Source organism: Sorex araneus, chromosome 8 (genome assembly GCF_027595985.1).
Source record: "Sorex araneus isolate mSorAra2 chromosome 8, mSorAra2.pri, whole genome shotgun sequence".
NCBI lineage: Eukaryota > Metazoa > Chordata > Mammalia > Eulipotyphla > Soricidae > Sorex > Sorex araneus.
In genome coordinates this window covers 9,256,482-9,282,698 of record NC_073309.1, presented here as the reverse complement: position 1 = coordinate 9,282,698, position 26,217 = coordinate 9,256,482, and the positions used below count along the sequence as shown (strand labels likewise).

The 26,217-nt window shown below is 40.9% G+C and overlaps 1 protein-coding gene across 1 annotated transcript in view; it reads left to right on the top strand.

Moving 5' to 3' along the window:
- AP1G1 (adaptor related protein complex 1 subunit gamma 1) overlaps positions 1 to 26,217 on the top strand; it is a 77,522-nt gene that overhangs the window by 23,053 nt on the left and 28,252 nt on the right. Inside the window, exons 2-9 of the mRNA XM_004600547.3 lie at positions 73 to 276; positions 10,518 to 10,642; positions 14,878 to 15,019; positions 17,507 to 17,603; positions 19,314 to 19,390; positions 22,830 to 22,925; positions 23,368 to 23,448; positions 23,647 to 23,745. Of these exons, the coding sequence (XP_004600604.1) occupies positions 76 to 276; positions 10,518 to 10,642; positions 14,878 to 15,019; positions 17,507 to 17,603; positions 19,314 to 19,390; positions 22,830 to 22,925; positions 23,368 to 23,448; positions 23,647 to 23,745 (918 nt within the window). The 5' untranslated portion in view covers positions 73 to 75. The remainder of the gene's footprint in view (positions 1 to 72; positions 277 to 10,517; positions 10,643 to 14,877; positions 15,020 to 17,506; positions 17,604 to 19,313; positions 19,391 to 22,829; positions 22,926 to 23,367; positions 23,449 to 23,646; positions 23,746 to 26,217) is intronic.

Sequence of the window (26,217 nt, the reverse complement as noted above, 5' to 3'; positions counted from 1 at the left end):
ATGTAGGAAGTTGTTTAATGATTTTGGTAGCAGAAATATCAACATATTAATTTGATGTCTTTTCTTATCTAGAGGATGCCAGCCCCCATCAGATTGCGGGAGCTGATCCGGACCATCCGGACAGCCCGAACCCAAGCCGAAGAACGAGAAATGATCCAGAAAGAGTGTGCTGCGATCCGGTCATCATTTAGAGAGGAAGACAATACATACCGGTGTCGGAATGTGGCAAAATTACTATATATGCACATGCTGGGCTACCCTGCTCACTTTGGACAGGTAGGCTGGGCTCAGGTCACCTTTAGGAAAAATACTCTTGTTTGAATGAGGTAGCTCAAGGATTGTCCATTTTTTCCTCTCAGGGAGGTACTTTTGATAGCCTTGTAGTCTCATTTTTGTGAAACTGAGTTGAGTTAAAAGAAAGAAATCTACAGACCTGGAAAGGTATGAACTTACTATTAATTCTTTCTATTGCAAATCTCTTATTTTGTGAATTAGAGTACATTTTGATGGTGGCATATAGCTTGCTTACAGATATACCACAGTTAACCACTGTTTATTGTGATTGTTCTTGCGAAGGGTTTGACCTTTAAGGTGTAATTAAGACATTCTTGTTAAATATTTTCTTATTTTCTTTGTGCATGGTATTTTATTTACTTTTTTTTTTTTTTTGTCATACCCTGCGATGCTCAGGGCTTACTCCTGGCTCTCTGCTCAGCGATCACTCCTCACAGGGCTCGGGGGAACTAATTGGGTGCTGGGGATTGAACCCAGGGTGGCCGTGTACAAGGCAAACACCATTCCTGCTATCATTCCTGTGCGTGGTATTTTGCGTTTTTCTATTTTGGGAGACGACACTTGGCAATGCATGGGGTTAATTAAGTCTTTCCCAGTGGTGCTTAGAGCATTGTGGTGCTGGGGATTGAAGCAGAGTTAGCTGCACGCAAGGCAAGTGTTTTACCCCTACACTATCTCTTTGGTCCTCTGTATGGTAAAAATGCACAACATGTTTTTAAGTTAAAGAAATTAATGTAGCTCAGTGATAGAGCACATGCCTTGCATATGTGAGACTTTGGGTTCTATTCTCAACACCACAAAAATCAATAAATTAAACCTACAGGGACCAAAGAAATAGTACAGTGGCAGGGTGCTTGCCTTGCAGGCTGTCAGCCGGGACTCCTTTCACAACTTGGCATGCAATTTCCCACCCTACTAGGAGTGGTCCCTGGGGGCAGAACCAGGAGCAAGACCTGAGCACTAAAGAAAAGAGTAAAAGAAATTAGATGGAGGGGCTGGAGTGATAGCACAGCGGGTAGGGCGTTTGCTTTGCATGCGGCCGAACCAGGTTCAATTCCCAGCATCCCTTAGGGTCCCCTGAGCACTGCCAGGGGTAATTCTTGAGTGCAGAGCCAGGAGTGACCCCTGTGCATCGCCGGGTATGACCCAAAAAGCAAAAAAAAAAAAAAAAGGAAATTAGATGGAGACCAGGTAGTAATGTTAAAGCATTTTATCTGGTGAACTCATGACTTGATCGCTACAGCTGTTGTGTGGTTTGACTGAAGCTCTTCACGCACAAGTTATTTGAAATAGCCTGAGCTTTGAGACATTCTCTGTGTGATAAGTAGTTTCTTCTTTCCTGCTTATGCTTAATAGAGGAGATTGAATCAGAGAAAGTCATGTTGTGAGTTTTTAATAATTAATGCTGTTAAATTTTATTTATTATAAAATTGTTTTATTCTTACATTGTCTTTTTAATGAAAGAACAGAAAATTAAAAGAATGTGCAAGATAGGAGGAGTTCCATCTCTATTCCCACTCTTACTGAAAGATAACTATTGGGGGCAGGGATGTGACTCAGTGCTGTAGCGTTTCCCTGGCATTTGTGAGGCCCTGCTTTTGATTCCTTGCACCACGAAAAATTAAAAGAATAACTGTTGTTAATGTTTTGCTATATTTTGTTATAGTTTATCTGGAAGGATGAGCACCAGCTTCTCTCCTGTTAAATTCAATAACTTATATGAAAGGAGTCTAATACCTAAGTCTTAAAAAAATGGAATTGAATCTTGCAATTGATTGATTTGAGGGTCCAGAGAGATATTTCAGGGGCTAAGGTGTTTGCATGAACTCTGTCTCTACATACTCCCCAAGCACCTCCAGGAATGATTTCTGAGCACAGAGCCAGGAGTAGACCCTGAGTATGTTCCAGGTGGTCCTTCCCTCCCTGTTTCCCAGAAAAATAAAAAAAGACAGACGAGTTAGGTTTATGCTTATCTATATAGTGAATGACAGCATAATACATCTTGTTAATTGGTTTTGAATCAAAACATTAGGGTAGCATTGTAGTAATCTATGTTAGACTTTAAAAAATAGTCCAATAGAAGTGGAGGGGAGAATGTTAATTCCTCAGCTCAGAGACAAGTACTATTAACAGTGTGGAAACTGATTTACACAGCCCAGGGACATCCACAAAGATGCATATCTTACTAAGGCTTATTCTTGTAACATTTTTCGGTAAAAAGATCTATCTAGGTAACATTTTTAATAATCTGGAGTTTTAATTATTTGATAAAACATTTAATTTCCTCTTTTTTTCAGGGGTACGAGTGCCCCCGCCCTCCCCCCCAGCTCCCCGAAGTGCTTAGGGAACCCAAAGGCTTGAGCATGTGGCCTGCTTGGGCCTTGTAGTGCCGAGGCCAGCAGAGCCACATCCCGTGGTGCCGGGGTGGGGGGGCAGGGAGGGGGGCATGCAGTGTGGGGGATCAAACTGGTGCCATGCGTATAATGCATGTACCTCTGACCTCTGTTCATTCTCCCAGTCCACAACGTCTGGTTCTTAGGTGGAAAGTTGCTACTCAAGGAAAATTCTGCAGTTTGGGTACCAAGAAAAAGTTTTACAGGTTTTCTGAATGGTAATAGAAATCATAATTTCAAGTCTCTTGTTCTTGTATTTGAAAACATCATAGCGTTCTCTATATCAGTAATTTGATACCCCACCCATTGCATCTTCCTTTATGATATATGTTCGTAACAGGATTGTGTGTGTGTGTGTGTGTGTGTGTGTATGTGCGTGAGCACGCGTGCATGTGCATGCTTGAGCACGGGCCACACCCAGCAGTGCTCACAGCTTATTCCCGGCTCTGTACACAGGGATTACACCTGACAGTGTTTGGGGAACATTATAGGGTGTCAGGGATAGAATCAGGATTGGCTGCATGCAAGGACAACACCTTACCTACTACATTATCTCTCTGGCACCTATGCTCTTAATAATATTTTTTATCTGGATTCATTCACCAGCATATATGAGTCATAGTGCTATTTTCACTTAATTATGGGTAAAAATAGCTATCTCTGAGTTGTATTTTATGTATTACACCTGCACTGTTTATTATGACAGCCACAAGTTTTGTAGCCATTGAGATGTGTCCAGATCATGTGAGGCAAGTATTAAAGGAAAAAAGTTTTAGTGTAGCATGATCAGAAAACCTTTGGTATATTTTATTCAACTTGGGGATGTGAATATACTTTATCAATTGTAAATTTAATGATACATAAATACAGTTTAAGAATTTTTGATGGAAATGTAGCAAACAAATGAATATATACTGTTAAGTGTAAAGCAATGTATTATTTAGAAACCTTAGTACGAAAGAAAGATGTAAAATATCTAATGATATTTATATTGATTATATGTTAAAATGATTATTTTAGATCTATTGGGTTAAATAAAATGTATTACCGAAACGAATTTTACTTGTTTCTTTTTACTTTTATTACAGTATTTAGTATGATGCTGTCCAGTAGAAATAAAAAATATAACCAAATACGTAATAATAAAAAATTCTACTAGTCATGTTTGAGAGTTGTATGTTTTATAATGAAGCCCATGGCAGTATCCTCATATTATATATGACACAAACTCACAGTTTAATTGACTTGTTTAAATGTACACAGCTAGTTAGGGAGATTTGAAATCTTCTATACAGTTCTTTTTTTTACTTAATTTAGATAGGCTTTAATATTTTAAAACTTTTTTTTTTTTTTTTTTTGCTTTTTGGGTCACACCCAGCGATGCTCAGGGGTTACTCCTGGCTTTGCACTCAGGAATCACTCCTGGCAGTGCTTGGGGGACCACATGGGATGCCGGGGATTGAACCCGGGTCGGCCGCGTGCAAGGCAAACGCCCTACCTGCTGTGCTATCGCTCCGGCCCCTATTTTAAAACATTTTTAATGCTAATCAAAAGTGTTTTTCAATGAAGAAAGATAGTTCTTGTTTTGTTTTGGGGTCAGATGCGGTGATACTCAAGACTTACTCCTGGCTCTGTGCTCAGGGATCACTTCTGTCAGGCTCGGGGAACATATGGGTTGTTGGGAATTGAACCCGAGTCAGCCGCTTACAAGGCAAACGCCCTACCCTCTGTAGTATTTCTCCACCCCTAAAATTTAGAATTTGATAAAGCTAGTTGCTGGGTCAATAGCTGTTAGATAATTTTGTACATTTCTGAGTGAAATATAATTTTCTAGAGTAAAAAAGAATATAATAGGAAGTTCTATATAGTGTTCCCTCCCTTCTGTCAGAAGAGCAAAAACAAAACAGGTTCTGTTCTGTATAGATTTTGTTGCCCAGTTACAGCATAAAATTTGTAAAACTGATAAAGCAATTACAAATCTGTTCTTCACTTTCATGCGTATATGTAAGTTAGAAAGTTTTTTCTGAACATTAAAACAAAATAAAGAGGACTTTGAAAGACCTAACTAATTAATTGCAGGTTTATTTTTTAAAAAAATTTTATTCTATCAGTCAAGGTATGCATCATAAAGCTCAAATGTTGAATTTATGTTTTTAATTACTATTTAAAAAACTTTTGGGGAGCCATACCTGATGATGCTCAGAAATTACTCCTGGCTCTACATTCAAGGATCACTCCTGGAGGGGCTCAGGGTACCGTATGTGGTGCCAGGAATCAAACCTGGGTTGGCTATGTGCAAGGCTAACGCTGTACCTGTTGTATTATCTTTCAGCCTGATAAATGTCCCCTTTAAAAAATTGAGGACCAGGGACACCATACAGAGTGCATGCCTTGAATGCGCCTGACTCCAGTTTGGTCCCCAGTACCATATGGTCCCCTTAGCACTCTGGCGTGTTGTCCCCATGGTTCTCAGCACTGCAGGGCCCAAGTAGCAAGCACCACCTTCTCACACTCTAGCCTTGAACCACCAGCCTGGTCGGTTAAGGATTGGGGGGGGGGGGAGGATTGGCCTAGGACTCCTGAATACCACCTGGGAAAACACTTCACTCCCTCAAAAGAAAAGAAAACTGCTTTGAAATGCAGGAGTAATTAGAACATTAAGAATCATCTAGAAAGTAAAAGTTAAATTGCCAGGCTCTGCCTCAAAGCTGCTCTAAAAGAATAACTTGGAGGTACATATTTTTCATAATTTTCAAGGTGATTTCGATTTGGGAACCACTTCCTAAAGCACTGTTTTTGTTCCAAAGAGGATTAATAGAAACTTGTTGCTAATGGCTCCCTGCAGTGATCTTATGTTGAGAATTCTGAGCCAGTTCAAGAATCAGCTGGAAAGGAATATGACTGCGGAGAGCAGGCAATGGAGGACAAACAACTGTTAAGTCTGACTTCCCTGATATGGCTTAATTACCTAAGTAATGGAAGATCTCAAGTTGTTAAAAGAATCTTTTAATCTTTCTAATCTTTCCTAATCGTTCTCCCTCCACTTTCCATCTACAAGAACTGACTGTGATAGCTATTCACAGATTTTTATATGATATTTTTCCTTTGGAGCCACACAGCAGTGCCCAGGTTTACTCCTGGCTCTGCTCTCCTGCTTGGTTCAGGGTGCCGGGGATAGAATCTGGACTGGCAGCATGCAAGGCTAGTGCCCTACTCTCTGTATAGTTGCTCTGGTCCTGAAATGACTTTTAACTTTAAGCTAGAGCCAGACTTAGGAAGGTACAGTTCCCAATTCAAACTGGTTTATTTCTGTTCTGTAATGTCATTTGTAAAGAGATAAAGGTTTCTAAATGTCTTTCTCTTATATTTTCTTATTGATTCTCACCTGAATTGAGGGCCCTTGCTAATGTGTTTTCATGATGGTTTGTGCAAAACTGTCACATATATACATATATCAGTGATGTGTGTTCAAGCCTTGTTTTTTTCAATTTTTTGCTTTTTGGGTCACACCTGGCGATGCTCAGGGGTCACTCCTGACTCTGCACTCAGGAATTACCCCTGGCGGTGCTGAGGGGACCATATGGGATGCTGGGAATTGAACCCAGGTCGGCTGTGTGCAAGGCAAACGCCCTACCCACTATGCTACTGCTCCAGCCCCTCAAGCCTTGTTTTATATTTTCCTTTTAAGTGTGTATCAGGGAGAATGTCTAGCACATTGGCTTTTTTAGGAGTTTACTAAAACAATATTACTGGCTAAAAACAAATTGGGGAATAAATACAAAAATTAAAAAAAAATTTGTGAGTTGGCGTAGAGTTATAGTGTAGCTCCAGGAGTAATGTAACTCCTGAGCATCACTGGGTGTGACCCAAAAAGCCAAAAAATGAATAAATAAATAAATTTAGCATGGGGGTTCGAGCAAGGCATATGCCCTACCAGTGAGCCTCTGGTAGAAAGGATGCATTTCATTTGCCATTTCAGTCATGTGATTTTTGTGTTTTCTCTCAGTCACCAAGTACTTAATCTTAGTTTTTTGGTGTTTTTTTTTTTGTTTGTTTGTTTTTAATCACACCTGGAGAAGCCCAGGGATTACTCCTGGCTTGCGCTCAGGAAACAGTTCCTGTGCCAATGGGAAATATTATAATAAGGATTGGTTTTAATATTTGCTCCTCTAAATTTTAGTTTTTTCTTTTAATTTTTAGATACATTGTACCTATAAATTTTTTAATTTTATTTTGTTATTGGGCCACACCCAGTCGTGCTTAAGGGCTCTTTCTGGCTCTGTACTCAGGAGTGATCCCTGGCAGTGCTTAGGTGACCATGCGTGTGATACCAAAGATGGACCCTGCATGCAAAGTATACACTTAGGCAATTGGGCTTTCTCTCTTCCAGGGACATTTTCAAGTGTCATACACAGCAACAGATTATGTCTACCTGACTTTTAGTGTGAATACCTTAAACTTAGTAAATGCAAAGTTTAAACTTAGTAAATACAAATACAAAATCAAAACCAGTATCAGCAGTTAAAAGTTTGTTCTTATGATTGGCTCCTCTTAATAGAAAAAAAAATTTGGATACTTAATTTACTGCTGGATTTGTCAGAAACATGATTCAGTAATGATGATGAAAATCTCAGTGATACTCCTAGAACATTTTCTTTTTCTGTTAAAATATTTATTTATAGAATTAATAAATAAAAAGGTTTAAAAGCATCCTGTTTGGAAGAGTATTATTTTTCTAATAGCATTTTATCTCCTGATTTTCTCATTAGCATCAGCAAGCAATTTTCTGCTGACATTGTGAAAAGAAAAACTTTTCATCTATTTTAGAAATTGTTTTTTAAATTAAATTGTCTTGAAAGAAAGGAAGGTTTGTTCCCCAGTCTTCGCTAGTCCCAAAGGGATTTTAGTTTTCCTTTGGATCCTGATGGTTCTCCGCTGGTGGTTTCTTTGACTTGCTATTTGGGGGATGTGGAAATGCCCGAGGGGCTTGGGGTTCACACATGGCAGAGTGCAGGGGGCCCCTGTGGTGGCATAGATCTGACTCAGGTTTTCATTCATCTCAGGCCTGGCCTTGGGGCCCAGCCCTTTGAGCTATCTCCCTGGCTCCATCCTGATACTTATATCTTATTTTGTTGGCTTTTTGGGTCACACCGGTGGTATTCAGGGGTTATTCCTGGTTCTGCACTTAGGAATTACTCCTGGCATTGCTCGGGGCACCATATGGGTTATCAGGGATAGAATCAGAGTTGGCTGCATGTAAGGCAAATGCCCTATCCACTGTACTATCACTCTGGTCCCTCTTTGAAACACTTTGAAAAAGTGTTCTCTTTTTTGGCTTTCTGGGTCATATCTAGTGATGCTCACGGGCCACTCCTGGCTCTGCACTTAGGAATTACTCCTGGTAGTGATCAGGGAACCATATGGGATGCTGGGGATAAGAATCAGGGTTGGGCATGTGCAAGGCAAATGCTCTATCTGCTGTACTATCACTCCCAATTCTTAAAAAGTGTTTTTCTTTCTTTCTTTCTTTTTTTTTTCCTTTTTGGGTCACACCCGGCGATGCACAGGGGTTACTCCTGGCTCTGCACTCAGAAATTACTCCTGGCGGTGCTCAGGGGACCATATGGGATGTTGGGATTTGAACCCGGGTCGGCCGCGTGCAAGGCAAACGCCCTACCCGCTGTGCTATCGCTCCAGCCCCTTAAAAAGTGTTTTTAATACAGGTCCATTGGGAGAACACTTTTTAAATTGTTGAAATAATTTTATATGTCAATTATTTTATCTTCCTCAATTTCACTCTGGAATGTACAGGCAAATGCATATAGAAAGCAGTGTCATGGTATGTTAAGATCCTTCGTGCACAAGTCTGTAATTGAGCTCCCTTTTTGGGTTGCAGTGATTCTAAATGGGAGTATATAATGGAAAAACTCTTCTTGGAGGATTTAACACATGTACATCCTTTTATAACCACTGCTGCTAACATTGTATGCCTGAAACATTACTGTTAAAACCATAAATCACTGGACTAGAGCGGTAGCACAGCAGGCAGGGCGTTTGCCTTGCATGTGGCTGACCTGGATTTGATTTCTCTGCCCCTCTCGGAGAGCCCAGCAAGCTACCCAGAGTATCCCACCCGCACGACAGAGCCTGGCAAGCTACCCGTGGTGTATTCGATATGCCCAAAACAGTAACAACAAGTCTCAACAGTGGAGACATTACTGGCTCCTGCTTGAGCAATTCGATGAACAGTGGACTAAATCACTGAGTCGAAACTAAAAAAATGTATACTACCACTGCCCTATAGTTAATATTTGACCTTTTTCATTAGTGATGGAATCTCTTTATAAAGTCTATCGAAGCGATTGTGATGTTCAAGAAAGTCTCATTAGAGAGAATAGCAACAAGGATGGTGCTGGGACTGGACCCAGGGCCTCACATGCACGCCACAGATACTTTACCAGTGAGCAGCATCCTTGTCTGGCCTGGAGCTGTTACTTAAGAAATAAATGTGGGGCCGAGCAATAGCACAACGGGTAGGACATTTGCCTTCACTCGGCCGACCCGGATTCGATTCCCAGCATCCCATATGGTCCCCCGAGCACCGCCAGGAGTAATTCCTGAGTGTAGGAGCCAGGAGTAAGCCCTGTGCATTGCCAAGTGTGACCCAGAAATCCAAAAAAAAAAGAAGAAATGTAAAACATTTTAGGCATTGTCAAAATAGCTCAAGGGCTGGAGCACATGCTTTGAATGTGGGAGCCTTTGGGTTTGCTCCCCAGGACCACATGGTCCCCTCTTACTGTTGGGAACTATTCCCGAGCACTGTGCTTGAGAGTAGCCCCCATACATAGCTGGGTGTGATCTCCCCCCCTCAAAACCCATTTTAGTCTAAAGCAGTAGAGTTTTCTTCTAACAGTTTTCTCTTCTGTATCTAGTTCAGAGCCCTTTCTTCTCCCTTAGTAGTACTTGCCTTGTTGTTCTTCCCATTTCATAATAAAGTTACTTATTATTTTTTTTTTTTTTGCTTTTTGGGTCACAACCCAGCGATGCTCAGGGGTTACTCCTGGCTTTACACTCAGGAATTACTCCTGGCAGGGCTTGGGGGACCATATGGGGTGCCGGGGATTGAACCCAGGTCGGCCGTGTGCAAGGCAAACGCCCTACCCGCTGTGCTATCGCTCCGGCCCCAATAAAGTTACTTATTGTACACGGCTTCTTCAGTTCCTTGTCTTCTTGATCATTAGGATAGTTTGACACTCTGAGTTATCTCCAGATATTAACTATTGCTATGGGAACCTTTACTGCAAACATAACGTAAAAACTCGAGTAAGGGGCCTGAGAGATAGTACAGTGGGTAAGGCACTGGCCTTGCATGCTGCTGACTCAAGTTCAATCTTGGCATTACATAGCATCTCCTGAGCCCTTCAGGAGTAATTCCTGAGTGCAAAGTCAGGAGCAAGCCCTGCACACAGCTGGCTGTGGCAACAAACAAACCAACCAAAAACTCATGTAATAAAATTGGAGGATTAAATTAGGAATTTGACTATTGCAATTACTATAATATTGTGCTAGTATATATTTGAATATGTCCAAGTTAAGCTTCATAGATTATTTGGATAGTAAATATTTAGGATTATAGAAAGATTAGAAATATTAATATTCATTAATATTTCGAGAGACTCAAAGATCCTTAGTTTTGACCTTCTATTTCTTTAGTTTTCTATAAATTTTAGCTGTTTACTTTGGTCATCCTCTAGGCTGGGAATATTGCTGGTCTAGATTTTGATTGTGATTTCTTAATTTTGTTCTTTTTTTTTTTTTTCAAATTTGCAGTTGGAGTGCCTCAAGCTTATCGCCTCTCAAAAATTCACAGACAAACGCATTGGTTATTTAGGGGCCATGCTGCTGTTAGACGAAAGGCAAGATGTCCATCTTCTCATGACCAACTGTATCAAGAAGTAAGTCTTCCCCTGCTCTCCTCAAAGAACTCCTCTCACTTGCTTCTCCCATGTAACATGAAGTGCTCTAGCTAGAGCTTTCTTAATGTCCAGAATATATTTAAATTGCTGTGTGTATGTAGGTGTTTAGCTTACATATAGAGACAAAGCAGAGAGTTAAAAATTCTGTTGAGCAGTGAAGAGATAGTACAAGGGGTAGAGTATTTGCCCTTCCTACCCCCTAGCCAACCTGGGTTCAATCCCTGGCACCACATGTAGTCCCCGCAAACCTGCCAGGAGCGATCCCTGAGTGCAGGGCCAGGAGCACTCTGAGCACCAGTGGGTGGCCCCAAAACTAAAAACAACAGACGAAAAAACTTTTGTTCAGGATAATATAAGTAAATGAGGGTATTGCTGTGCTTCTTCAGGCACAGAAAATATTTCAGCATTGCAACAAGCATTTGGACTTGTAGAAGGCATGAGGGAAGGGAGTTTTTGGGCCACACCTCTTGGTGCTCAGAGCCTACTTGGAATTCTGAGTTCAGGGGTTACTCCTCGAGATGCCAAGGGGGACATTTGGTATCAGAGATTGAATCCTGGGCTCCCACATACAAGCATGCACTCAGCCCTTTGGCCTGCATTTGGACTTTGACAGAATAAAAGCATTGGTAAAATCTGAGCTTGCTTAATATTTTCAGTATTTTTGTCAGCCAGGATGTTACATTTATTAAAGGCTTATCTAGGGGCTGGTGCGATAGCACAGCACAGTAGGGCGTTTGCCTTGCACGTGGCCGACCTGGGTTCGATTCCCAGCATCCCATATGGTCTCCCAAGCACCGCCAGGAGTAATTCCTGAGTGTATGAGCCAGGAGTAACCCCTGTGCATCGCCAGGTGTGACCCAAAAAGCAAAATAAAAGGCTTATCTAGGTGTCTGTTGAGTGGTAGTATTATTTAAAATGGAAAAATGTCCTGCTTGTCAGTGCCTAATTCAAGATTTTAGTTGTATGTAATTTACATCTAGCCTTGTGAAGTTTCATACATGATTCTTCTTTCTGGAATGGCTGCTTGTTGACTAGTTGGTTTAATTTATGAACTATAAAGTGTTTGCTACATGGAGACATTGGAGGACCCCAGCAGGGAATTAGTTTTATGTAGCATTCCTCTTAAGTCAGTTTCTCTTAGAAAGTTGTAGAAGTTCTCATGGACTGAAATGGCTAAAGGTACTGTTTAGTTTGGTTCTGGGTATCTAGCAACTTAATATCCTTTTTAGATATGTATTTTTACTGTTTGTTTTTGATAAAGTTTTAGGGGGATGTATATAGGTGATCAAATTTATACACATTGAACTCATACTTTTCTGTGCTGTATAATATCTTAACTAAAAATTTCCCAGTGAAATGGCCAGAGCAATAGTACAGCAAATAAAGCCTTGCATGTGGATGACCTGGGTTTGATCCCTGGCACTCTGTATGGTCCCCCAAGTCCACCAGGAGTGATCCCTGAGCTCAGAGCTGGGAGTAAGCCCTGAGAACTGTTGGGTGTGACCCAGAAGCAAAAAAATATATTTCCTAGGGAATAATAGGAAATTCAAAAAGAGAATGATGATTTGTTCATAAACATAGAATGCATCATTCAAATATATTGAATCTGTGGACTTAATTTTTGGGAAATGCTGTCTTCTGGCCTTGAAGTAGATACTAACAATGAAAATACTAAGTTGATTAATTTATTGCGTACCTTGGGAGCTCTAGGGATGGGGAATCGCAGAGGCACAGAAACAGATCATTGGTGCCTCTGAACTTGCCTTCTGGGTGCTCACCATGACTCATCTGCTGGCTCTGGACAGGCCTCTAGACTGGCTTGCGTTTTGGTTCTTGCATGCGCTGAACCAAAAAGACTTCTTAAGCTTTTAGTCACCTGCTGTTAATATGGAGGTTCTCCACAGAGACAAAATCTTCTGGACAGTTAATACCAAACTCAAATATCAGTATTTTAATAAAACTGAAGGAATGAGACACATGGGCAGGATGTTTAAATGTGTGTTTCATTTAAATACAACCAAGTGAGTTTAGTAGAAAGACACTGTACATAGTTGGGAATTTACCTGGCACTTTAGTCAGCCTAAATGTTTGCATTAAAGGAATTGAGATCATTCTGGTTTTTTGTTTTTTGTTCTTTTTTTGTAAAACGGTTAATGATTTTGGGGCGGGGGTGTGTATGGGAGAGGGGAGGGGGAGGGCACTCAGGCCCGGAGTATTCAGGAATCAAACCCATGGCCCTGTGCACACTAAGAACTTGTGGCTCAAGTTCTTATACCATTTAAGCCACATCCCTGGCCCTGTCGTGGACAGTTATGTTTTTGTTTATCCGCCGGGACACAGCGAGGCTCGGGGACGGCATGCAGCCCACGTGCACATCTCTTTGAACTGCCTCCCTGATCCTGTCATTAATGGTTTCAAATGAACCAACTTCCTTTTGTCCTCCTTTTCCACTCCCTCCTCTCCTCCCTTTCTTTGTTCTTTGTGTTCTTCATTGTGAGAGTGTGGTATTGAATATAATTACTGGTACAGTTTGGTGCTGTGATATATATTAATATACCATAGTATTTTGCACCAAACCAGCAGCGTTTTGCACCATACTTGTACTGTGATGTACATTTGTCAGTTGATATGTGTTTTGTAAAAGGAATTTGGAACTCCTGGGCACCTTGAAATTTACTTGGGAACTTGTGGGTATCTGTGAGCCTTGCTTTTAGCTAAAACCTAACTTCTTAAACTGTGAGTTGCATGATTGAATGTGGGTGTTGTGAAAAAATTTGGTGGCAATAAAACATTTCTTTTTTTTTTTTTTCTTTTTTGGTTTGGGTCACACCCAGCGATGCACAGGGGTTACTCCTGGCTCTGCACTCAGGAATTACCCCTGACGGTGCTCAGGGGACCATATGGGATGCTGGGGATAGAACCCGGATCAGCTGGATGCAAGGCAAACACCCTACCCGCTGTGCTATTGCTCCAGTCCTTGCTTCTGAATTTCTAAATTGAGTTTTGATCCATATATGAGTTAATAGTTCAAGCTTGTCATATTTTAGCTTTTTTGAAAGAAATAATTTTGTACAGTAATTGATGGCAATTAAAAGTAGAAATTTTTTGCTAGATGTAGTCTTACTACCTCATTTTAGTAACTTTTTTCTTTTGAATAAATAAATATAACACCAAGATGATCATAATTATTTGTTAATCAATGATTTTTAGACTGTTTAGTAGTATGTCATCTTCAGCGCTCTAGAGCATTTATGCATGTACTGATTTTTTTAAGAGGTCTTATTAGGTAGGGCCAGGATGTAGCTGTGTAAAGTGCATTTCTTGCATGCAGGGGACCTGGGTTGGACGTTTGGCATCAATAAAAATGTTTGATTAGTGCATATCTTTTATTATCATAAATAAAGGTATTAAAAGCTTCTGAAGATGTGCATTCTCTGTCATTGAGATTTGCCTGCATTTCAGCCTGAGATGTGTACTCTTTCCCCCCCCACCCCTAGTAGCTCATGTTTGTTCTTTCATTCACTCATTCATTCATTTGTTCTTTCTCTAGATATAACTATTTAACTTCAACAAATTTTCCATAGATTTTACTTCATTTTTTTTTGTTTTGTTGAGTTTTCTAAGGTGAATTGCTAGTAGTATTCTCTAGATTGTGGTGCCAATTTCTGTTGCTGTGATGTTTCAAGACAATGAATTATAAATCTCGGCCAGAGAGAAGGTCCAGCAGCTAAGGCTTGCCTTGCATGAGGCAGACCCAAGTTTCATCCCTAGTACTGCTGTGGTCTCCTGAGCACCACCAGGAGTGATCCCTGAGCACAGAGCCAGGAGTAACCCCTGAGCACAGCAGGGTATAGCACTAGTGGGGGTGGGGATCTGCTAATATGAGGGACTTCCAGTTTATTGAATTGATGATTTATAATAGGACTGGAATAAACCTTGATTTTTTGTTTGTTTGTTTGTTTGCTTGCTTTGGACCTTAGTGCACCTCAACACTCTGCACTTGGTACCCAAGGGTCACTCCGTGTGGTGCTGGTGTGGGGAGGCAAGTCGCGTACCATGCCAGAGCTCAGACCCAGGTCTTCTGACGTGCTCAGCTCATTGAGCTCTCTCCAGCTTTCTTCCCTTTAGAAAGTATTTCTCATTCTGACACTGTGAAGTCTCTCCACAGTGGCACTTGGCACAGTGCACTCATTTTTACTGTCTTTCTTTTGCAGTGATCTTAACCACAGCACGCAATACGTCCAGGGGCTAGCACTTTGTACCCTCGGCTGCATGGGCTCTTCAGAGATGTGCAGAGATCTTGCAGGGGAAGTGGAGAAACTCTTGAAAACCTCCAACTCTTACTTAAGAAAAAAGGTAACTTTTCATGAAACTAAATGGTTGTGTTTGGGTTAGGATGTGTTGATTAGGCGGGTGTGAGAATTTTGCCAGAACACACAAATGTATGTTTGAAAGCACTGATGATAGTGCAGTGTATCTTTACTTCTGTCTTATGTATTGCTTTGGTTTTTGGATTATACCCAGCTATGTTCAAGGGCTACTTCTAGCTCAGTGCTTGGGGGGGGGTCACTCCTAGCATTAGGGGATGACGAAGAATCCTTCTGAAACTGATATGTCTAAATAGAATAATGAAAGATAATGATTTTATTTTCTTACTGGTTACCTGTTGATATACTTTATTTTATTGTGCTTGACCCTAAGGCCTTTATAAACAGAGACTATAAAAGTGGCTATATGATAAATGACTGAAATTTATATAATGCTTATATTTTTATATAGTGTTGGTTTTAGTGCCACACCTGGCATTGCTCAGAAGCTATTCCTGGCTCCAGGCTTGGGGGATCAGTATTGGCAGTGCTCAGGGACCATGAGTGCTGGGTACTAAACTGGGACAGCTTGCATGCCTGGCATGAGCTCCAGCCTGTTGAATTACTGGCTCTGTAGTGTTCTGTGTTTGGGTGAAGTATAGTTTCACTCGGCTAAAACTAACTTTTAGATAGTTTCTATTGAATGAAACTTGCTTAAAACGATGTGAGAAGAGAGAAAGAGAGGGAAATATGTGTTTAAGAAAGAGCACAGGGGGCTGGAGCAATAGCACAGTGGGTAGGGCGCTTGCCTTGCACATGGCCAACTTGGGTTTGATTCCCAGCATCCCATATGGTCCCCCAAGCCCCGCCAGGAGTAATTCCCGAGTGAAGAGCCAGGAGTAACCCCTGTGCATCGCTGGGTGTGATCCAAAAAGCAAAAAAAAAAAAGCACAGTAGAGAGGCAAGCACAGAAAAGACCTGCTCCAGGGAGAATATTGGCTTGATGCAAGCCTGCGGTGTTACTATAAGGAAAGTAAGTGCTCAGGTGAAACACGCTCACACATGCTCTCAGGGTTGGTCTGCATGAATGTCTCTACACACGGTGTGAGACTTGAGGAGAGGGCTTGAAAGGGCCCAGCTATTTTCCAGGATCATGCATTGCTGATGGTGGCTATAAGCCAGATTTCTTTTTCTAAAGAATGTTTGGCTTGCTCTTGTACAAGTGGTATATTGTATCACTGTATCACTGTCATTTCGTTGTTCATCAATTTACTTGAGCGGGTACCAGTAACATCTCCATTCTCCCCAGCCCTGAGATTTTAGCAACCTACCCTTACTCATTTTTCCCAATGATTAGAGGCTCTTTCAGGTCAGGGGAATGAGACCTGTTATTGTTACTGTATTGGCATATGAATATGCCATAGGGAGCTTGCCAGGCACTTCCAAGTGGTATATTGTCACTTAAATAAAACATTACTGTGGATTAAGAAAAAATTTTCATCATTAGAACATGAGAAGCATTAGCTGAAATATTTTCTTGTTAGTAAGAATTTTATGATAGTCAATGAGAATTTAAATGGTATTCAGCTCCAGCATGTAGTAATTATGGTGGTTACTTTGTTAAAGGTATAACCAAAATAAGTCTTTGCATTTATCTTTTTCCCCCTCTTAGATGTAAGCCACCTTTTTTTTCCTTTTAAATAGAGACAAGTTAAGTGTCTTTCAGGTGGTTTTCTTGATGCCGGTAGAGAATAGTTTTTTGTTTGTTTGATTTGTTTTGGGGCCACACCCAGCTGTGCTCAGAGCTTACTCCTGGCTCTGCCTCTGGGTCACTCCTGGAGGGTCCAAGGCTGTGGGGTGCTGGGGAATCTTACCTGGGCTGGCTGTGCCATGTGCAAGCCCGACCTGCTGTGCTCTCTCCAGCCAAGAGTGAATTGAGGAAGGTATAGGGACTATTAAATCAGAGCAGATTTTCCTAGTCAGAAGAATGATTATTAGTTTTTATCTTTCATTTTTTCTAAAGATTCGCATCAGTTATGTTTGACTTGTTGAACAGCTTCATGTTAACCATGGTCTAGTCTAGAAAGTTCATTCCCACTTAACATTGTATGACAAAGTTATCATTGTATAAGAACTAGAAGTTTGCATTAGGGCATTGGTATAAATTGAAAAGTCCTAATTAGTTAATAACTAATAAAAATTTAAAAAATCTAATGGCTTTATTTATTTTTCTGATGAGCTTGAAAGAGATTTTTTTTGGGGGGGCGGGGATGGTATTTTTTACAAAATTTGTTGTCTCGGATTGAAGCAATAGTAGAGCGGCTTGGCCACTTGCCTTCTATGTGGCTGACCCAGGTTCGGTCCCCAGCATCCCATATTGTCCCCAGTGTGCTCCACCAGGAGGGATCCCTGAGTGCAGAGCCAGAAGTAACCCCTGAGCACAGCTGGAGGTGGCCCCCAAACCGAATCAACCAAACCCAAATTTGTTGTCTTGGCTTACTTGAAATAAATCTTTTGTCCTTTTATTTTTTTATAGGCAGCACTGTGTGCTGTTCACGTCATCAGGAAGGTTCCTGAACTTATGGAGATGTTTTTACCAGCAACAAAAAATTTATTGAATGAAAAGAACCATGGTAATGTGATACTCTTGGGGAGTTCTCAGGGAGAGGGAAGGAGGAAAGGCTTCAGGCAGTGTTGGCTTTCTGTGGCTCGGAGTGGAGTTGCCTTGCTCTGACCTTAAACTCTTTTCCGGGGAGGTCTGGTTGATCTCATTACTCTTTTACTTTTGTAAGAGAGTTACCTTTTATAACTAGAGTGCTATATTAACTTACTAACACTCACTGTAATGGAAGTTTTGTTTTTCGTGTATAAAAATTTTTGATTTCTTGCCATGTTTATAATAGAAAAAAAGTGATTTCTTTATTGTCTTTGGATAGGAGATTGAGATTTGTGAGATCCTTTTAAAATTTACAGGAATTTATAATGTATATCTAGTTAAATTTATATATCTGATAAGGTGTACTTGATTACTTCAGTCTTGTTTCTAGAAACTTCAGATTTAAAGAGCAGATTTTAAAGCCTTGATTTTCTTAGGAGAATGATTGTCCTCAGCAACATACTTGCTGAGAGCCCAGGGATGTGTCTCAGTGGTAGAGTGCCTGCCTCACATGGGCAGACCCTGGATTCTGTCCTTGGCACTGAAGTAGGACCAAAACTAAACCAAAAACCTGTTGAGCAGATGAATTTTTAGGGTTTTTATTTATTTAGTGAGATTATTGTGGGGCTCTTTTCACTCATTCTGGAATAGGCAAATTCACTTTGCTCATCCATAATCACTTTGGCACTTTAGTACATTTTTGTCTGTTTAATATCCCTGTCCCTCTGTTGTTGGGTGATGCTGGAGGTTGTACCCCTGCGTGGCAGGGTGCTCGCCCTGTGTTTGTGCTCACAGCATCACGTTGTGGTTCAGCGCACTAGGCCCATGTACGTGGTTGGCCCTCAGCTCTTGGGTTTGGTGATGACATGTGTGCTTTCTTTTCCTCGGGTGCTGGCCTGTCTCTTCAGTTCCAGTGCTCACTGGGGAGTATACCGGTTGTGGTGTTCTAGTTGTGGTGCTTGCACAATCCTGTTTGTGATGAAGCCAGCCATTAGTGGTGGTGACCAGGATGGCACCCTGCAGAGTTGCTTGGGTCCTGCTTGTGTGTACAAGCAGCAGGGATTGACCTAGTGACCTCTTGTTTGCAAGCAGGTTTCTTAGCTGCTGAACCATCTCTTGGGCCCCTTGCCAAAGTTTAAATTTTTAAAATTATCTAGAAGTAATTTTTTTTTCCTTTTCGTTTTGGGCCACACCCAGTGATGCACTCAGGAATTATTCTTGATGGTGCTCGGGGTCAGGGGACCATATGGGATGCCAGGGATAGAACATGGGTTGGCCGTGTGTAAGGCAAACGCCCTACCTGCTGTGTTATCGCTCCTACCCCTCTAGAAGTAATCTTGAAACACCTTAATCCCAGTCTAATAGCTTGTTGATGTAGAATGGTGCAGAATATGCTTAGCTTATGATGACTGTGGGCATGTCTGTGGGGATTCTCAGATGGAGAGACATGTATTCGCTGTTGGTTTGCGGCAATTGTTTTGGTCACATAACTGTTTAAAATATTCTGATTTGATTGAGTTGGCCAATATTAAGTCCTGCCTTTATGTTTACCTCAGTGGTTAGATTCTTTGGGAGATTAAAAACAGGTAGCCACTGCCCCTTTGACTTAACCCTCAAGACTCAAAGCCCGACTCTGAGGTGAGCAGTACAGACCCGGGTTTCAATCTGCTGTGCTCTTTCCTTCCAGGTGTTCTCCACACATCTGTAGTCCTCCTCACAGAGATGTGTGAGCGCAGCCCTGACATGCTCGCACATTTCAGAAAGGTAGGTGCCGCTCTGCTTCCTGAAGCCTCTTGCCATTGACAAGTAGTTTTCCTCAACAGTACATGAATTTTCTTACTTAGGAATTTTCTCTTGAAAGGAAGCTATGGAGCTGAACAAAGGATTTAATCAGCTCTGCTGTGTCAGAGGACTGGAAGCCAGATTTAGGCATATAAGAGCTGGCAATTGCAGTGTTTTCCCATCCATAATACAAGTCTTCTCTGGTTGTTGGCAAACACCAATCTTTCATGACTTTCTCTGCTCTTTTCACATTGAAAGCAAGAAATGTAACCTGGAGCCAAACTGTAAACAGAGTCGCTATACATCATTTTTGTGATTTTAGCTTTTAAGGCAGGTAACTTATTTTTGTTTTGTCTTTTTTAAGATTTGAAAAAAATACAAACAAATTTGACAAACTTTCACTTATCATAGGGTTCCCACTGTTCATTTTTAAGCTTTCGACTTGTGTCCGCTCACCTCCCTTTCTTGTAGCATTTTCAAGTGGAAAATTTGTTTTTCCACTTATTTCAGAAGGTAGAGTGGTGAAGAGAATGCAGGGAAAGGCTGTTCTTTTGGGTAGTCCCTTCATTTAATCCCTTTTATAAGGTGCTGATCTCCCCCCATGGGTGGATGGGGTTACTTTGTACTTTAGACCTAATATGACTATAAAAGAAAAAAGATCCCTTTCGCTACCTCCTTTTCCCCCTTAGATGTTCATGTCTTGATTAAACTATTGTAAAATAGTATGAGACCTGTATCTGTCCCTAATGCTTGCTCTGTATGTTTTGTTCCTGTTGTCTGTTTGGAATCCTGCTGTGTGTTAGAATGAGAAGGTAAGCATTAACCCTCTTCAGACGGTGCATGCCAGCATTAGGTCCTCACGCTTTCGTGTAGCTGCCCACAGTTCTGGCTTTGAAGTACCCTGACGCTGCAGCTGTGCTTAACATGACAAGTTATTTGCGCTCACATTTTTGGCTAACTCCCTTGTTTGGTTTTTGTCTTGTCACATAAACTCCTGACTCCAAAGTCAGCCTTGGATTTCAGTTGCAGCCTCTTCTGAATTGAAAGCCTTCTTCTATGCCTCTCCTTTATCTTCACTTGAGAAATTTTGAGCCATTTCCCAGAAGCTTTGTTGATGGCAACTCCAGACTGTTTGGAGCTTTGACACACAACACTGCTTCTTTCTGAAGTAGATCTCTTGGAGTCACGTGTGGGTAACCTCACACTTTAAAAGGCTCTTTGTGTGCTTCTGAGTTTTCACTTAAGAATTCCAGCTTTATGTTTATTTGCTTTTGGGCCACATCTGGTGGTACTCAGGGTTTACTGCTGGCTCTACTCCTGGCAATGCTCTGGGGACCATATGGGATGCCGGGGATCACACCTGGGGTGGCTGCGTGCAAGGCACACGCCCTCCCTGCTGTACTAAAGCTCTGGCCCTGAAACTTTGAGCTTTCATTTTCCTGTTCCCCACATTGAATCTTGCCAAGAATTTTTGGAACATTTAAAGAGTTTTGAGATAGAGTGGGCATCAACTGATTTTCATGGCTGCATCCTTTCCCTTTGTCATATTAATTTGTCTTGTCGTCAGTTTCAGTAACTTACATTATTATCTGTACATTAAAGCTGAGTTCCAAAACTCATTGTGCTGAATACGCCCACATTTTTGCTTGGTTGTCTCAGGGTGATCTTATGGGGTGTGCTGATCTTTGGGTTGTGAATGAAACAGTGTCTGAATTTAATAACCTGAGGGAAAAGGACTTCTCCAGGAAACAAACCAGATTTTAAAGTAGTAATGAGGGATCTGTGTAGTGCCAGAATATGCCACTGGGAAATGTAGTAGGCAAATCTTGCTCTTCATGCAGAACTTGTTAACAGGATGATCCTTGTTTTATTACATCTTATTTTATTAATTTATTGTTTCCTTTTCTTAAAAACACTTTAAAGCAGTTTGTAAAATTCTGTTATGGGGAGCTGGAGAGACCATCCAGATGTCCAGAACACCTGGCTTCCAGGGATTTGAGGCAGAGCCTCTGCACCATCAGCCCAACACTATGGGAGTCATCCTGGGAGCCTCTTAGCAGCCAGGGCTTCCCTGCTACTCCCAGCCAGCACCTGACTGAGCCTGGAACCATTCAGCTTTTAGACCAAGCCCGGCGGGAAGTGCTCCCCGGGCCCTGAGCACTACTTGGAAGGCCCCCCAAAGAAATAAAAATGGGGAGACTGGAGCAATAGCACAGCAGATATGGCACTTTTCTTCCATGTGGTTGACCTGGGCTCAAGTCCCAGCATCCCAGATGGTCCCCTGAGCCCCACCAGGAGTGATCCCTGAGTGCAAAGCCAGGCATAAGCTCTGAGCACTGCCAAGTGTGCCCCTCCCGTCCCTAAAAAGGAAAGAAAAGGAATAAAAATGGTATTTTTTAGAATATAAATCTGCCCACTGTTGAGAGATTTAGTGAAGATTCTGTATAAAATTTACAGGATTCCATGATGTATATTTTAATCTTGGAAATACTCAGATTTTTTTGTTGTTGTTTTGAATTTTTGACCGTAGTTTTGTTATTAATATAACAGGTGACAAGACAGGCCATATAAGTACTGAAATAAAATTTTACCAAAAGTTATTTGAATTTTGAAAGAGTAGGGAAAGGAAATTATACATGTCCTTGACAGCATCTTCAAGAGAAAGATATTTTTGCATCTTTCCACTTGGTCAGGGTTCTAAAGTGTTTATTGAAGTAGGATGTAACTAGATCTGTCTTAAGAGGCAAATCTTTTTTTTCTTTTTTTAAGTGCTTTTGGGTCACAACTGGCGGTGCTTCGGGGCTCCTGCTGGCTGTTGGTTGAGGAGTGCTCCTGTAGTGCTGGGGATCAGGCCTGGACCTCCTGCCCCTGGAGCATGTGCTCTAGCCTGTTGAGCTGTCTCCCTGGCTCCAAAGAGAGCCATGTTCCCTCCCCCCATCTGAGGCACTTTACAACTATAATTTTAATAATACCGCCAGTGATACTTTGGTTGCAGTGACTATGATAGCAGTAATGCAGTACGCCCCATAGGCATCTCTTTTCCTTGGTTCTTGTGGAGTTTCTGGGTTATTTCTGATGTTTGTATTATCTTTGTACATGTAGCTGTGAACTGAAAACGTCTACTAGTTAGTTTTTAATTCAGATAAAATAACATTCCTGGGCTGGGGACATGCCTTGCATGTGTGAGGCCGTGAGTCATTGACCCTTCACACCACAAAACAAAACCAAAATATTCCTTTATGAATTCTTGGCCTAAGTACTTCTAAGTTGTATTTCTCAAATTTTAACAATATGCAAGGTATTTGTATCACTAGAATTTGCTAGGACTCAGACCCTTGCACCCTCTAAGCCAAAATATTCACTAAATCAAATGAGAAATTCCTTGATGTTCACTGTTTCTGATGCCTCTTCTTCCCTGCAGCTTGTGCCCCAATTAGTTCGTATTTTAAAGAACCTCATCATGTCCGGATATTCACCAGAACATGATGTTTCTGGTATCAGTGACCCCTTTTTGCAGGTGAGGCTTGAAGTTTTGGGATAAACATTATATGAAACTAACTGCTTTTGGAAACATTTTCCTTCTTAAGTTTGTGTTATGTGTAACATTGGTAGTTAATTGATCAAACTAGTTACATTAATAAATGAAGTAAGTCCAATTTTATATTTTAGTCGAGTAACAGTAAAATTATAGGGGTGATAGTTAAAATTTCATGTACTGTATAAGTAATTATCAATATACTATAGCCCTGGAGGTGGTAGGTGTGAAGTCAAGTATGGGCTAACAACTTCATTAAGATACAGAAGCATGCATAACTTCTCTAAATGTCATATTTTAATTGCTTTTTAAAAATAAAATTGCTAATGTGATCTGCAACCTTTTTTAAAGCTATTTAAATTAGTACAAAATATCTTGGTGGCAAACATAATTTGCTGACACATCTTATATTTTTGCATCTTAGGTACGAATTTTGCGGTTATTAAGAATTTTAGGACGAAATGATGATGACTCAAGTGAAGCTATGAATGATATTTTAGCACAGGTGAGTAGACCAAACTTGTAGTCTACTAAATATTCATTTAAATATACTGAACAGTAAAATGATGGTTATATGGAGCAGTTTTCATTTGTGTCACCCCTTTGGTGGTTGTAATCAATCAGAAAATGCCCCTTTATTACTTTTGGATATTTTGTGGAAGGTTATTTCATCCCACATGTACCACCTTTTGTATCTTCTCAGGTTGCCACCAATACAGAGACTAGTAAAAATGTAGGAAACGCTATTCTTTATGAAACGGTTTTGACTATCATGGACATTAAGTCAGAGAGTGGACTGCGAGTAAGTCTTTTTTAATATATTCTTTCTCCTAATGTGTCACTTAAGTAAATTAAATTGAAATTTTGTACTTACAATTGAATTCCATTTGAAAATTAGCTTTTAGGAAAGAATGATGCAGATTGTGTCTTGCTGTGATTTTGTATTTGAAGTATCGTTCCTTCTTTTGAGGTCTTAATGTTGATGGTAAAATTTGGAAGATCTTAGTTATGGTATATGTAGAGGCATAGATTTGTTAAGTGAAGGAAGTATCTCAGGATAAAGCTTTACTAGAGCCAAGATTTCAGTTCTACTCCTTGTTTCAGATAAGACATGGTATTTGAGTTAATTTGTTTTTCTTAAGTAGCTGAATATTTAAAAATATATAAATTTAACAATACACAAAGGTATAGTGGTAAGAAAATGCCTGTAGTCTTTATGTCTCAGTTCTTCGTGGGAAGTACCGTTACCGTATAATATATTTTTTCAGAAGTATTTTATTTAAATGTATCTGTATATGTTTATTCTACACTTCTAAATTTTGACATAATTTTAGACTATCTGAAAGTTGCAAAACTCTTTTAGAATTCAAACATCTATAGAGCTTGTTTTGTTTTGGGCCTCAAGTGCATTCCGTAGCTGGGTCACTCCTGGCAGTCCTCGGCCAGTGTGGCCAGAAGTTCAGTGTTGAGGGCTCCAGAATGTGGTGCTTCTGGATCCCCAGGTGCCAGGTCCCACCGGGCGCCTCCAGGGCTGTACCTAGCAATGCTCAGGAGGCCACGTGGGCCCAGGGTCAACCCTACAGCTGGGCGTGCCTGTCCCTAATCCCTGTGCTGTCTCCATGGCCCTTTGTAGACCACCTTTTCTTCCCAAACTGAAGTGTCATACCCTTCAAACAACACCCGCATATTAGGCCCTTCCCCTAACTTGAGAGAACCACCTTTCTACGTTTTTTGTTCTCATGAATTTGGCTCAAATCTATTATGAATTTGAGGTGGTCTTGGTACTTCAGTTTGCCCTTGTGTAGCTGGTTAATTTCTCAGCATATTATCTTCAAGGTTTGGCCATTTACGGCATATCAAAGTCAATTTGTTTTGGTGCTGGTGATTTAAACCCAGAGCCCTCCTGATTTTGCAGGCAAGGCCTTTGCCACTAAGCTACATCCCCATCCCATAACTTCATCCTTTTTTCATTAATTTAAAAAAAAATTTAATATTTAGTATGATTTACAAAGTTGTTAATAACAAAGTTTCAGGCATTCAGTATTTTAACTCCAAGCCCACCACCACAAATTTATTCTTTTAATAGGTCTACCATACCTTGCTGTGCACTGTGCTCAAATTCATTCTATTTTAATGGCAGCTTAGGAACTAGGAAAGTAGCTCAAATGGCTGGGTAGAAGTAACTCTTGAGCACTGCCATCTGGGCCTCAAAATCCCCTCTCTCATTTTATTTCCTCCCTCATTTTAAAAATGCTGCATGATAATTTAGTTTAATGGCTGTGCTTTAGATGTTTGGCAAGATTGCTATGGACAGTTACGTTACCTCCTATCATTTTGGTTATAGTAGTGGTGCATTAGAATTTGATGTATGCATACAAGTCATGTACATTTTGTCAGAAATTCCTAGAAGAAGAATTGTTAAAAGAGGATATTTTTGTTGTAAGTATTTGTAATTATTGTCAGATTCCCCTTTCAAGAAGGTTGTACCAATATTCTTTGACTAACTGTAAAAACTCTAAAATAAAACATAATCTTCCAGCTATTACTGTTGAGACAGAGTTTGATTTTGGGTTTTCCTTCAGACTTTTTTCCTCTAGCGATCTGCAAAGTAGATTCAGTACTGAATCAAAGCCATCATATTTGGATAGTTTGTTTTTCAAAGGCAAGATAGTGATTCTTTTTTTTTTCTTTTCTTTTCTTTTTGGATCACACCCGGCGATGCACAGAGGTTACTCCTGGCTTTGCACTCAGGAATTACTCCTGGCGGTGCTCAGAGGACCATATGAGATGCTGGGATTAGAACCTGGGTTGGCTGCGTGCAAAGCTAGCCCTGCCAGCTATGCTATTGCTCCAGCCCCAAGATAGTGATTCTTAAATAATCTAAATATTTAATTCCCCCAGTGCAATGCGGCCGTGCGACATCTAAAAGCCTAGTTCTCCCTCTTGGAGAACCTGACAAGCTACCGAGAGTCTATTTCCCCAATGGGAGAGCTTGGCAAGCTCCCCGTGGCGTATTTATATCCCAAATATAGTAACAGATATATACACACCTCTCGGAGAGCCTGGCAAGCTACTGAGAGTATCCCGCCCGCACGGCAGAGCCTGGCAAGCTCCCCGTGGCATATTCAATATGCCCAAAACAGTAATGATAGGTCTCATTCTCCTGACCCTGAAAGAGCCTCCAATCGCTGGGAAAGACGAGGTAAGGAGAGGCTGCTAAAATCTCAGGGCTGAGTGTAATAGAGACAATACTGGTGCCCGCTCGAGTAAATCG